The 15,530-nt window shown below is 40.9% G+C and overlaps 1 protein-coding gene across 1 annotated transcript in view; it reads right to left on the bottom strand.

The window, feature by feature from the left end:
• Positions 1–1,353: 1,353 nt before the first annotated feature.
• Positions 1,354–15,530, bottom strand: part of GAD2 (glutamate decarboxylase 2) — a 133,117-nt gene continuing 118,940 nt past the window's right edge. Inside the window, exons 14-16 of the mRNA XM_073629789.1 lie at positions 10,242–10,349; positions 7,502–7,591; positions 1,354–6,580 (exon numbers count right to left, since the gene is read on the bottom strand). Coding sequence (XP_073485890.1) covers positions 6,407–6,580; positions 7,502–7,591; positions 10,242–10,349 — 372 coding nt within the window. The 3' untranslated portion in view covers positions 1,354–6,406. The remainder of the gene's footprint in view (positions 6,581–7,501; positions 7,592–10,241; positions 10,350–15,530) is intronic.

The following is a 15,530-nucleotide window of genomic DNA, read 5'->3' as shown; positions in this document are numbered from 1 at the left end:
CTTCATAAATATACAAAATGATAGAAAACACTGACAAGATCCTTATTGTAGCAAATAGGTCAAGTATTAATACCAGTGCGTACTGATTGTGCATTTTTTAAGATGAAGAGTTTCCTATAGGAAAGTGAGTGATCATCAATGGGGTCTTGTATAGAAAATGAATTTAAAGTAGATTACTACTGCTTTTTTAAATGTAATATCATTGGATGAGGTACTATGATAAGCAATTTTGTAGACACATGCTGTATCCATTAGGGCTCATTCACACCACGTCCGCTGTGCTGCGATGATCTTATCAATGCAAGGGCATATAGATAACAATTGCTTCCTATGTGCCCTGTTCACTCCATACATGTGCAGTGGCCTGTGCTGTATAAAAATGCAGGATGTATGCATTTTTATGCAGTGCAATTTATCACACTGCAGCGGATAAAGTTAAATGAAATATCGTTTTGTGATGCTTCAATTTAACTAAAAAAAGGAAAAAAACTGTAAACAGAATGATTTGTAACAATGCATCACACAACTCCTCACTGCCCCTGCACAATGTACACCGGTACACTGCATTTTAGGGCTTAAACGGGTTGTAAACCTTTGTGTAAAACTTCTGACACTGACCGGCCCCCTAGCCCCCTCCCCGTTTTACTCACCTGAGCCCATTCGTTCACTTGGCGGAGACGTGCTCACCTTCTCTGCCGGGGGTTCTCGGCTCTTGATTGGATAGATTGATGATAGCAGCGCAGCCATTGACTCCTGCTGCTGTCAATCAAATCCAATGACGCGGGCCCCGGGGGGGGGGGGGCGGGGCCGAGTCTGGCATTCTGTGTCTATGCACACAAATACTGGACTCGGGAGCGCACCTGCAAGGTAACCCCCTGGGAGAGAGCTTCTCCTATGGGGTTTACTGATGCGAGAAGGAGCCATGAGCACCACCAGGGGACCCCAGAAGACGAGGTTCGGGGGCCACACTGCGCAAAATGAACTGCACAGTGGAGGTAAGTATGATATGTTTGTTATTTAAAAAAAGAAACAAAGGTTTACAATCACTTTAGGCATATACTAGATAGATAGATAGATAGATAGATAGATAGATAGATAGATAGATAGATAGATAGATAGATAGATAGATAGATAGATAGATAGATAGATAGATACAGAAAGAGACATTTTTATTATTTAAATAATATAATTTCTTTTATTTTTTGAATGTTTCTACATTTTTAAAATGTTATTCATTATTTTGAATCATTTGGGCATTTTGTTTTCTTTTTCTTTATTTATATATATATATATATATATATATATATATATATATATTGTATATCTCTCTCTTTTTTTATCTATCTATCTATCTATCTATCTATCTATCTATCTATCTATCTATTGATAAATAATGTTTTGCGATGCGTTGTGGTAATTTGGGAGTGAAAAATGAGCTGAGAGGAGTGTTCGGGAAAAAAAAACTTGTAAACGCTAACACTCAAAACGCATAAATGCACATAAATACTTGTTTAAAAACATGGCAAAATGCACATTTTCAACTCTGTTTTTTTCTGGTGTTTTAGAGTTAGCTTGCATGCATGAGGTCTTAGTTGGCTGGCTTAAACACACCCTTATCTCTCTGGTTTCATTATTGTTACATGCGGATTGTACAGATATCCTTTGGGTCCAGTAGGAAATCACCAAATTTTGCTGGTAATCATGTTATCTAGTTATAGAGCACCATAAGGTTAAAACTGAACTCAATACAAACTGCTAAACACAACACTGAAATACTTATATGGGGGCTGCTTTATCTGCTAAAGGATTTATATTTCTATCCAGCCAGTTCTGACAATTACACAGCTCTGCTACAAGCACAGACGGGATAGTGACCTGAATTTTCTTTACTGCAGTTATCCAATTCAGCCTGGTCACCTCCCCACCCCAGTCTGTAACTGGACAGTGAAAGACTAATGAGTGCTGCCCCTTCATCTCCTATTCTAAGGGCAGCTTTCCAATGGATGACAGGAAGCTGCTCCCTATTCAAATTCAGGTACCTATGCTATTTTTTCTTTAATAAATTGATGTTGTTTTATATTTACCCAGCATTCAGCTCTAAGAATCCCTTCATACTTGTGAATATATAAACGCATATGTTTTTGCCCATATTGCATTAAAGTGGATATAAACTCTCACATATACCCAGTGAAGTGAACAGCCTCAATTGATACACAGAGATGAAACAAATCTCCCTACATAAGTTTTACATGTATATCTGCCGTCTTCCCTTTTCTACACTCTTTAGAAAGTGCAGATCGTGTTATAAATCTTTCTTTCTGTTCCAGCAGTGGGTGGAGAGTTCTGGGCATACACTGTGTGAGAGCTGATTGGAGGAAAGGCCCACACCCCCCTCAACATAGGCAGAAGAACGAAGGAACATGCAAAGCTGTTATATGAATAGACCAGCTCTCTGCTAATCTTCCTCTAAACACCCTCCCCGACACACATTTTCAGCTGCTGTTATCTCATGTGTCGAAGAACTTGTCAGAAGTGACTCTGTTGATAACAGAGGAAGGGAGCAGCAGAAAGACACCGCACTTAGAGCTTTGGAAAGAGATATGTAAACACTACAGATATATGTGCTTAGGTCACATTTCATGAATGGAGTTTACAACCACTTTAAGGCAGTCCACTCACATAGGGGCTTTCAATGCATCTCAATGTGTGAAAAATTGTAACCAAATTATTTGTGGCAATGCAGCACACAACAATGCACAGCATTTATTTTGAGGTACACTGTAGCATAGGTGCATTACTGACTATTGTATATGTGCATTAGGATGCCATTCTAAAAGAATAGACACACAACACAAAGCACAAATACTAGTGCAAAAATGTGTGTTACCACAACGCACAAGTGTGGGGCCATCCTAACTGTTAAAAAAACGCTGTTATAATCTACATGGGGGATAATATACAAAGAGCTCCCACATTAACCATCCTTAAATAATATATACAACTTGCTCCTTTATTTTCTTTTACTAAAAGATATAGGTAATCTAAATATGTGCAGAAATTAAAAATATAATGCTACTACGGAGCATAAAAAACTATAACCTAAACTGATGTAAAACATGTGCAAACTATGCATGAGGCAAGAAAAATAGTCAAACTAAAAAACTCACTATATGCTTTCTAAATTAAACACAATTATTAAAGGTAAGTATGTTTTTAAGTATTTTCAGTATAGAACTGATTTTATTTTCACATTTTTTTGATGTGACGTTAACATGTTTACATTATTCTTATTGCAATAGCTACTACACTAACTGCCTAAATACCTATTAACTGTTGAGATGTAATATTAGCCACTGAGGGAATGTACTATATTGTTTTCAGTGTGTGGGCTGGCTCATAGACTTGCCTTTGTGAAAAGGAGGTATAGTTGTCCTTATGTACATACTATATATATTTACAAACTTTACATAGAAATGCATGCTAACTCTTATTTATAAGACTATTTACATCAAGATGTTTCCTTTTACATGTTTTACATTTTAGAAAATAATTTATTATACTATACATCTGTAAACCTCCCTCATATATTGTAGATTAGGGTAATCATTTCACTGTCTGCTATAGATTACTGAAGAACCCTTTAGTCGGGCATGTTGGGGGAACCAGCAAAATGTGTACATGTCCCACTGGACAAAAAGTATACCTCAGCAGCCTATACAAGCAAAACAAGCAAGCAGAAAAAAAATATTAAATTATTATCTAATACCCCTTTCTCATACTATTGCATTTGGAAGAAATCTGATTAAAAAAATCTGAGGTCCAATTTTATTTGAAGACAGAAGAAGACCAAGCCATTATTCGTGGGAAAAAATTGATAAACCTATCTTCTCAATTTTTCTTTTGTAGATATGTCAAGTACTGAAATTTATTTTTAAAGATGGTTTATTACTTTTAAAATCGTTTATTCATTGATCACTTTTAAGCTACCTATAAAATTCCTTAAGACCCCTTTCACACTGGGTCACTTTGAAGGCGCTACAGCGCTAAAAATAGCGCCTGCAAAGCGCCCTGAAACAGCCGCTGCTGTCTCTCCAGTGTGAAAGCCCTCGGGGGCGGTGCGCTGGCAGGACACTGAAAAAAGTCCTGCTAGCAGCATCTTTGGAGCGGTGAAGGAGCGATGTATACACTGCTCCTTCACTGCTCCTGCCCATTGAAATCAATGGGGCAGCGTGGCTTTACCGCCGGCATAGCGCTGCTGAAAAATTTGGAAATTCGAAAATTCAGAAATTCAGATATTTCCGAATTTACAATTTTGTCTAAATTAGTTAAAAAACAAATCTGTAACTAAACAAATTGCACATGTCTAGATATGATGATGGGGTGGAGTGGAGGGGGAGGAGGGGGTGCCAGAGCTCTAAATTGGAGTTGAAAGTTACTACTTATTTAAAATGACTTTATTGAGTGGATTATTGGTGTTCTCAGAAAAACATAAAAGCATGTCAAGGCACCCATAGATGACTGATTTGTACTTGCTATCTTGATTTTTTATTGGAAAATAACATATTTTATGCTCTGCACTGTCTCTTCAGTCCTCATATAGTGATGTCAACCAGGTAGAGGAGTGGAGGAGATTTTCTGTCTTTTCAGTCCTCCTTCATTAATGTCCATCAGGTGGAGGAGTGGAGGATGTGCTCTGCCTTTTTAGTCCTCCTACAGTGATGTCAACTAGGAGGATGTGTGGAGGATGTGCTATTCTCCCCACTCCTCCTACAGTGATGTCAGCCAAAGGGAGGAGCAGACAAGATGCTCATTCTTTGCACTCCTACAATGATGTGAAGCAAAGGGAGGAGCAGAATATGAGCTTATACTCTACCATCTTACAGTGATGTCGGCCAGGTAAAAAAGTGGCTGAGGTGATTCATCTTTACACTGCCCCTACTATGATGCAAGCCATGAGGATGGGCAGAGGAGGTTCTCCATCTCTCCATTCCTCCTACAGTGATGTCAGCCATGAGAAGAAGCATAGGAGAGACTTTGCTGTGAAGGATAATGTCAGTTAAAATGAAGACTTATGCCATGTACACACGAGCAGACTTTTCAGCATCAAAGGTCTGACGGTCTTTCCGACGGAGTTACGACAGACTTTCGGACGAGTGGACTTGCCCACACACGAACGGACTAAAGTCCATTCAAAAGTCCGTTGGTTTGAATGTGATGACGTACGAAGGGACTAGAATAGGGAAGTTCATAGCCAGTAGCCAATAGCTGCCCTTGCGTCCTTTTTTGTCCGTCGGACTAGCATACAGACGAACTGATTTTTCAACCGGACTCGAATCTGTCGGAAATATTTGAAACATGTTCCAAATCTAAAGTCCGTCTGATTTTCGACAGAAAAAGTCTGCTGAAGGTCCGATGAAGGCAACACATGGTCGGATTGTCCGACGGATTCGTTCTGTCGGACCAGTCCAGTTGAAAAGTCCGCTCGTGTGTACATGGCTTAAGAACAGAGACTGATTTCCTATAACAGACCAGGCCGATGACACTCTGGCCTTTCAGAGAGAGAAAATAAATAAAGTATGTCAAAACTTGCATAAAACCTTTAAGGTATTAAAAAAAAAAACTGCAGACATTTTAAATTTAAAATATATGCAACTGATGCAACTAAAAGAAATCCAGGATTTACATCTAAATTGTCTTCAAAATTTGAGCACTTAAGTCAAAACCTCTACTTCCTAATGAAATAGTTGGCACAGATACATCTTTACTCAGGCAACTCTCTCCCAAACAAAAATGACAAATAACGTTTGAACAATATGGCTCCACTTGATTATTTCAATATACAATTTAAAATATTAATTTCTAATTTGCATGAAACCTCAAATACAGATTTTGTGCATTCTCCATAATGAATCTAACCCATAAATGTAACACCTATGTTCTTTGTAGATTTGTCTCTTTTAATTACCCATACAAAATAAAATCTATGCTTTATAAAATAGGATATCTGTAGTACATATATATTTATATACTCTTGGAAATAAATATTTGAATATATCAAATGTAAATTAGAATCTCATTCTAACTCTATGAAGGCAATAGATATGCTGACTTCTAATCGATAATGTGTACATTCACATAAGGTAGCACTTGTTAAACTAAGCACACAGACTAAAGTACACTCTGTATAATTTTCCCTAGTGCTATGAATGCACAGGTGCGATGATTTAACTATTAAAGTGATCATAGGAAAAAGCAAAACTATGGAGTAATTGTTATTTAAATACAAATATACTGAAGTTTTTACGGCACAATATATAATTACTTTGTAACGCACTACAAATACATTCACACATCTCTGACAATTCTATGGTGTACCTAAGACCTCCGAACAGCCCTAATGATCTCCCTATAAATCTTGTCCAAGGCGCTCTATTTCTTCAATTAGGAAATCAATATCTTGATGAGTTGCTGCTGGATTGGAGATGACCATACGGAAGAAGTTGACTTTGTCTCCGTGGGGCTGGTAACTGACCATGGTTGTTCCATATTCCATCATTCTGGCTTTGATCACAGGGGCAACCTAAATATGTGAAGGCAAGCATAGTATTAGAAATAAAATGGAGGTCAACGTTCAAGCAAAAATTAGTTTTCTCGAAAATTTGTACATTTAAAGTGTGTGTATATGAGAAACTTTTTTTTTCCTTCTGAAACGGGCAGGGAAGAGGAAGGCCCCTTTCACACTAGCGGACCTATTGGGTCCAACTGTCAGTTTTTTTTAAGGCGGACCTGATTGGACCCCCCAGTCTCCACCATGGAGTGGCAGGTATCCGTTGACATCTGCCAACATCCAATCTTATCCACTAAAAATAGATGGATAGGGATCCATTCCCCATCGGTCTGGTGGATCGGATCAAATGGCAGCCGGGTGTAAACAGACAGGTGGTCTGTTTACATCTGACCACCCATAGAGGAGTGGTCTGTGTCTGTGTCCACTCTGCATAAGCAGAGCGGACATGGATCAGCAATCTCCCTGCTCAGCATGGGATCAGCGGACAGATTTCCCACTGAGCAGGCAAACTCCAACAGAGCCCGCCCTGTGTGGAAAGAGCCTTAAAATCCTGTCAGTTTACTTCTTATCTTTGTTTGTCCCATTAGGGAGATCTCCTTTCATGTTGTGTCCCTGAGATGCAACAGGAAGTGAAAGAAAATAATTTCGATGTGAGGGGTAGTCACTTGAACAAGTGTCCCTGTTGTATGGTTTACCCTCACTGTTTCTTCTGGTGACAACTTTAAATGTTGTGCCTTTCACTTTCTGGCTTGATAATATGATCAAAATGATGAATAGAAGGGTAAATCTCCCCAGCAGGAACACAGGCAACAATAACAACTTCACAAAGAAATAAGCTCACCCCTGTACCTTTATATGGAAAAGAATAGCAAAGAAACTTCTGAAAGCTCTGGTTATCTATATATTAGATTTTAAGGATATATGACTAGTTACCTTTATAAGTCTTTCCATTCTTTCTTCATTGTCCTCCATGTGTCTCAGGCTGGGTGGTATATACCAAAAGCAAACATTTGTATGCTGAGGCTAGTAAAGAGTAAGATGGATCATATTAGATGCATGTAGATTTTCAAAGACCAGCTAGTGTTTAATATAACCCACATCCTCATGAGCTCTCATTTAAGCTCCTCCCACTTCTCTACCTGCAGCTTGCTGTGAGGACTTCTTCGGTTGGCCATTGAGATGATATCTGTGCATGCCTCCTGCAGACTTGACAGGCAACCCAACAGGCAACTGAAGAAGCGCACCCAAAAATGTACAAATAAAGGCTCCGGTATGCCAGTCCAAACAAGTCCAAAATCCAGTTACTATTTGATGCAATAGCCTCATAAAGTAAACTAAATAAAACTTCCTTTACCTTCCCTGACTGAGCTAAATTCTCTTTCATTTGTGTCTCACATTCTACCCCTCGCAGACACTGCAGCTCACAGTGGGAGGGTTTCAGCAACAGAGGCAGTGCTGTCAATCCAGAGAGCAGTGGGTTGGACTAGGTATGGACAGGTGCTGATTGATAAGCTCCAGACTTGTGACTCATTAGTGAAAATGCTGATAGCCATGCTGCCTGCAGCATCTTCTCATCCCACTGTAGTGCAAGCAGGCACAGCCAACACACGCATGGCAACTCTGCTCTGAATTCAGAAGCAGTGCATCACCATTGCCACACCATAAGAGGAAGCTGCATTAGTTGGACTTCAATGGCAGGATCAATAGGTAGGAATTTGCAGGGGGAATAAGAGAAAACTGAAAGTGCAGATGCACCTATACTCAAGTGCTGCAGCACATATTTGTTTAATGGGAGAAACATAGTTCTATTTTAGTAAAAAATTGTTTACAGCGAGACATGATGCCAAATATCCTGGAGATAGATTTTGGGTTATAGACACTATTGTAAACAATTATCCGCAGAAACCTTCGCCACTTTAATCCTTCTCTTTTCTACTCTGCAACTGACCACTTCTATGACAAAATCGCCCTTCAACAGTTCACTTTCATCCACATTAGACTCTCTTGCTCCTCTCACTACACAAAGTATCAGGCCCTACCATTACCCCACCATTACAACCTTGGCAGACTGACAGCACCAGAAATCTTAAGAGACAGCCGTGCACTGGATCGATTGTGGCAAAAAAACAAATTCTAGCAAGCATTCACCCTATATAAATCTGACTTTTTAAAATACAATTCCTCCCTCCATGCTGCCAAACAAGCTTACTTTGGCACTCTCATTAATACTCTGTCACCCAGTCCTTCTTTACTTTTAGTTACTTCTAATTTCTCTACCGCCACCTCCACCCAGTAACTCACTCACTGCTCACGAGATTGCCAATCACTTCAAAAACAAGATTGATGCACTTCCTGGGGGGCATCTCCACTGCACAGACATCTATTCTACTTAACATAACCCGTACAAAACCACCCTCAACACTTCCCTCGTTTGACCTTACTACTACAGAAGAGGTAGCTAAAGTTTTCTCAGAAGCCTGCCTTACCACCTGTCCACTGGGCCCTGTTTCCTCACAACTACTACGGTCACCCTCTTCTTCTATCCTATGCTCCCTCACTCACATCTTCAATCTCTCCCTCTCTATTGGCACCTTCCCCTGCCCCCTAAAACATAGGCAGATTACCCCCATATTTAAAAAGCCCTCACTGGACCCCACCAGCCTGAACTTAAGACCCATGCCCTTGCTCCCGTTTACTTCTAAACTTTTAGAATGCTCAGTCTACTACCATCTGAGCGCCTACCTCACTAAAAACCTTCCTGACCTCTTACAGTCCAGCTTTCTCTTACTACACTCTACTGAAACTGCCCTACTAAAACTCACCAATGATTTGCTAACTGCTAAAACAATGGCCACTACTCCATACTCGTACTACTAGACTTCTCTGCACCCTTTGATACTGTTGACCATCCCCTCCTCCTCTAAAAACTCCACTCTCTTGGCCTTCAAGACTTTGTTCTCTCCTGGTTCTCCTCCTACATACTGTATCACAGTGCGCCTTCAGTGTTGTGTAACTTATAACCTATAACTCTGTCTCCTCCTCTCTACTTCATCTTTCTGTAGGGGTCCCCCAAGGTTTTGTCCTCAGACCCCTCCTCTTCTCCATCTACTTCTCCTCCCTTGGTCACTTTATAAACTCCCATGGCTTCCAGTACCATCTCTAGCACTCAGCACGACACACAAATCTATCTCTCTACTCCTGAATAATATCAATAATAATAATCATAATAATATTAATAATAAATAAATTGAAACCTTAATCACTGCAAAAAAAGACAGCATGTATCTTCCCCATACTCCTCCTTTTTGAAAAGTTTGCTACTGAATTGTGGCTCAGCAAAACACTTTCCCAACATTCTGTAAACTTATCCTGCTACCAAAAATGATGCCACTTAAATAACATTCAATCCCTCTATTAACACCCGTTTCCGTACGAATGAGGAAATGGCTCTATTCTTTACAGTTTTTCTGGTTAATTTAAATGACTCACAAAACAGGAAGAAGAACATTGCTGTAAATTGAACATTTTACTGTACAAGGGGTGACTGGAAATTCTGTCTCGAGAATTTGTCTGAAACCAAGATAATTGAGCAGCTAAGTAAAGAAGTAATTAAATTCATTCTTCCAACACATGCGTACACATATCAGTCATGCTAAAGAGTAAAAGGACACACCTTTCCATCCATGGCCATTTCATATCCTTCTCGATTCTTTATTTTATTATAAAGGTATTCTGCAAGATCTAAGCATTTATCAATCTGAACTTCAAATCCTGCTGTCCCCTATAAAGAAAATGAGAAATTTTTTCAAAATCAACCTAAAAAACAAATGCATTTGTAACACAAGCAATGGGGGTGATTTACTAAAGCAGTAAAGGCTTTTCACTTAGCAATGTGAATTTTCACTTTGCAAAGGAGATTTCCTGTAGCCTAGTGAATGAGGTTAAACTCTGCTGAATTAAATCATACACTCCATGTGCATGCAAAAATCCAGTTTCTTTAGTTTTCTTGAAAATGGACACTACGCTGAGCAAACATTTCCATACCAATTTAAAATTCACGTTGCAAGGTGAACATGCTCTACTCATTTAGTAAATAAACCAAATGTGTCCAAAAAAAATGAATGGATGAAAACATATGTATGTTGAAAACACCTTTCACTGATTATACACATTGTGCAATTAAAAAAAAATGCTAAATGTTCAAGTCATCATAAATGAATGAGATCAACTTAAGGCAAACAATATTCTCAGTAAGGAACTGTGGAAGTTTTGAATCAAAAAGGCAAACAGAGAGCTAAGGGCTAGTCATCAATATTACCTAGGGTCTCCCTGTGATCTTCAGGTACAGCTTTCTCTCCAGCAAGCAGTACAGTAGTGACATTGCCAAATCTCCGGAGACTAGTAGTCACAGGCAGCAGAGCATTGTACACAGCATATATACAACAATGATACTGTAGGTTGCTAGGTCACTGATACAATGGGATCGCAGCGAACCCCTGGGATCTGCAAAGTTTGCAAAACCTGAACTCTCCACAGAAATTTTTGCAGAAATAAGGAACAAGAGCCGGTAATCTGAATGAATGTATAACATGACCCCCTTTATATAAAAAGGTTTACTCACAGCTTCCGTGTCCTTGACAGGTGACTCATCAGCTGTCAGTGGGGTTCTGCAAACCCCATAGAAAAAAAAAAGGTCCCCACCCGACACAGGCTTCTGCTGAATGACAACTCCAGGGTCTCCCGCTTCTAAATAAACTAAGGGGCGGGGTCACCTGGCATCACTGGGTGACCTTGCCTCCTTGTGACGTCATCGACAGGGGCATGCGATCACTTCCCATGCTAAATAAACGATGGGGCGGTGTTCATTGTGATTGACAATGGATCTGCACCGGGGGACATGGTTTTTTTTTTTTTAGTAAAGGACTTGTCAAATTTTTGTTACAATGTACCCCATACTCATTTACATGGAGGGGGGGGAGGGGAGGCCTAGGGGCTTCCAAATTCTGATAAGTCACCCCCAGTACCCTCACAACCACCGGTCCAGGGTTGTGGGGAAGAGGCCCTTGTCCTCATCAACATGGGGACAAAGTGCTTTGGGGGAGGAGCCACCCTACCCTAAAGCACCCCCCCCCATGTTGAGGCCATGTGGCCTGGTATGGTTCAGGAGGGAGGGCGCTCGCTTGTCTCCCCCTTGTCTTGGCCTGCCAGGCTGCATGCTCGGATAAGGGTCTGGTATGGATTTTGGAGGGGGGCCACAACATTTATTTTGATGTGAGTTTCCACTTAAAATCCATCCTAGACCCAAAGGGCCTGGTATGAATTGGGGGCCCCATGCAGTTTTTTTCTAAATTTTTTTATTGGCAGCAATTATTTGTTCACATTCAGCTGACAGCCGATGAGTCATCTGTTGTTATGGACGCGGTAGCTATTTACAGGTTGTTAAGAATGCCGACGGCTGCCTGTTTCTTAACAAAAATGTTACTGCTCCTAAACGCTTTTAAAAATGTTCTTAAACACTGCAAAAACGCTGGCAAAAAAAAAAAGCTGAATAAAAGCGTTTTTATCCAGCTTTGTTTTGTAGTTTTTGAGCATCTAGTGTGCATGGAGCTTCAGTGTGTATTGGAGCCATTAGGTGGGTGTGCAGGGAGAAATACTGTTTTTTCATTATATTTGTTTTTGGATTGGGACGTGTCCTTCATGGCAGTACTCATCTCTTTCCATGCCTTTTGTTTAACAACAGCTTGCTTATCAGTCTTACAAATAGTCAAAATTAAATAATAGTAGTCACTTCCCACTGACGTTAATAGTTTTTGACACAAAGTTTGAAATGCAATCAAGAATAAAAAAAATTTTGCGAACCGAACCCTGGCAGATTCGCTTATTTCTAATATCAAGAATCGCGCTGCTGGTTTTCAGGATGTTAATTGTGTAATCCCCTATAACATGGCTAATCTTTTCTTTTGGCGTTCAGACCCACTTTAATACATAACAATGTTTGATCCTTTTCCATTACTGCTGATTTACTGCTGATTTATAACAGACTTTCTGCAATAATGACTCGTAGCCAGAAGTCATATGATATGGGTTGCATAGGCTGGGGACTAGGGATTAGCAGCTATTTTTATGACAAGAATAAAAGATTTAAAAAAAAAATACATGTTTTGGTAAGGCTTCATTAAAGAATATGTCAGACCAAAATTTCATATTCCTGATATGAGCCTGCTGTGCCACGTACTTGTATGAAAATGTATCCAGTTCTCTGTGTATTGCTTCCTTTGTGTGAAATCCCTGGTGTTCCTGCCAGTCACTCTGCTTTCCTATTAAAAACCGACCACACTAGGCATGAGAGTACAACGTGGTCAGTTTTCTAACTATGCTGGGAACTCAGCCTGCTCTCCTCCAATGATCAGACTTGTCCTGACACGCTCCCCTTGCACAGCTATTCACTGGAAAATCAGTGTTCTGCTGTTTCTCCTCCCCCAGCTCTCTGAGCACCCTATGCAGCTGAGAACAGAGGGTATGTGATCACTTATAAAAAAGGGGAAAAACAAATACACAAATGTTTTGCCTTTCATTTCTATTTTAAACTTTTATAAAGTGATGGTTCACATATACTTTATACAGTAGTTAGGATATACAGGATAGTTTCACATTTAGTAACGTTATATGTTACACCTATATTTAGGATGTAACATGTAGCATGTTACTATGCAGCAGGCCCCCTTGCCCCCCTGAACCCCCTCTTTGACAGCGGAGGGGGATCATCTACCCCTCAGCTGCTGTCAAATTTAAAATAGGGGCTGCCCACACAGCCACGTCATTCATTCACAAAAATCTGTAAATGGATGAAGTCCTGTCTGCCATTGTTGCAAATGGCTGGTAGGTTTCAATGAACTGCGAGCATGCTGATGAGTGCCCTCGTAGTCCTTGCACTCTTCCTGCTCCTCTGAAACAGCCCATACAGAAGTACAGGCACAGAGCTGTAGGAAGAGAATGCAGGAGCCTGGCATTGCACCCGCAATTCACTGATCACAAATGCAATGCTCTACAGCAGGGGTCTTCAAACTATGGCCCTCCAGTTGTTCAGAAACTACAATTCCCATCATGCCTAGTCATGTCTGTGAATGTCAGAGTTTTACAATGCCTCATGGGAGGCGTAGTTCCGCAACAGCTGGAGGGCCGTAGTTTGAGGATCCCTTCTCTACAGACTCCGTAGAAAGAAAAAGAATTTTTTTTTACCTGCAAATATACATATGTGCATTTATTATTTTAAGTGAACTTAACCTGTAATATGACCACACCGGGTCAAACACCCTTTTTAGAAGTGCATATTTCTGCACCAGGAGTGCAGGTGTTTGCATACAGCCACCTGTACAAATCAATGACTAGATGCAGGTGTATGGTGGTAACCGCACATTTAAGCATTTACATGCGTACAGGAATGGATGGAGGCAAACTGTCTGCATCCGGGGGCACACATCCATCCCTGTGCAAATGCTTGGAAGTGCAGTTACCAGCATACATCATCATTGATTTGTACAATAGGCTGAAATGTACACTTCTTTTCATGATGTACAGCCCTCTGCTGCCATGTGAATGAAGCTTAATGATGACAGGTGCTCTAATGATTCATGTGAAGTGCATATTTTAATGACAAGGGACCACTTTAACTTTATGCAGCAGTGCTGGATACTGCAGAGAGAGCCTAGTAGAGTATTCTGGCAACTTTAACATTGTCCAGATAGGATGGTATACATTTAGTTTTAGGGTTCTGTCGTAATCACAAGAGCAGGGATTGTGTAGTGTGGTCTGTTCAGGGCAGGGGCGTACATACAGGGATCGCCATTGTAACCCAGCCCCATGTTCCAGGGGGCTTGTGCTCCCGCCTGCACACCTGGATAGGAGGGCGGCAGGGGTGGCGGCATGTAGAGAAACCGATTCCTCCATGTAGCTGCTGAATGCACACTGTTCCTCCTCTTCCTCCCGCAGACATTCAGCAGCTGCAGGAAGGCATCGGTTTCTCCACATACCACTCCCAACGCCTCCCTTTTGCTTTCCTGCTGTCCCAGGCTCTTGTGTGATTCCCTGCCCCCACCTCGCCCCCTGCAGTGCTGCTGAGTTTCCCTCTCCCACCTCCTGCTGGCAGCTGCGGAGATCTGTGAGGATGGTGAGCGGGGAAGGAGCTGGCAAATGTGTCATTTACCAGCCCCTTACTTGGTACAGATCACTGACTCTGTTTTTTTTTTTTATTTTATTAATTCATAGCTGGGGCATAGTAAACGTGTTTACTGTGCCTCAGTTTATGAATGAATGAGAAGCTTTGTACAGAGCTATTCCTGTTCATTCATTCTTTGCGGCTGAGGCTGCAGAGAAAGGGACTGATGAATCTGTTCCTTCTCTGTCTTAAAAGTGAGACATCCGGGGTCTGCTTAGACCCCTGATATTTCAACAAAGCCCCCGATGGGGGTCCTAAAAATATACGAAAAGTAATTAAAAAAAATTGTAAAAATAAATAAATAAAATAAAAAGGGAAAAAAATATCAAAAAAGAAAACAACAACAATAAAAAACTACTGACACCAGTGCTGAAACTACCAAGGTCGCAAAGGCCGCACTTACGACTGGGTTCTGGTGTTCCGCCACCGTGGGGGGACCCCAAGACTTCAGGAAGGGGGCCTCCTGCTGGACTATAATAAAGGGTCCCACAATGGGAGTAAGGGGGCCCGAGGATCAGTGGGAAGGTTGCTGGTCAGGGGCTAGGGGGGCCCTTTATGGTTTCTTACACTGGGAACCTGAAGGTTCTAGTTAAGCCTCTGGTTCAGGGCCTCACAGGCTGGGAGTTTGTTTGTTTGTTTCCCCCTGCTTCTAGAAGAAGCTTCTGAAGTTTAGGGAGGGAGAATTCAAATATCCGGCCTGAATATTTAGTAGGGCCTGGCCAATCCCTGGAGAGGTGTACCTAGATG

Source organism: Aquarana catesbeiana, linkage group LG05 (genome assembly GCF_042186555.1).
Source record: "Aquarana catesbeiana isolate 2022-GZ linkage group LG05, ASM4218655v1, whole genome shotgun sequence".
Lineage (NCBI taxonomy): Eukaryota > Metazoa > Chordata > Amphibia > Anura > Ranidae > Aquarana > Aquarana catesbeiana.
The sequence above is the reverse complement of the archived record's forward strand: the minus strand, read 5'-3'. Positions and strand labels throughout refer to the sequence as shown.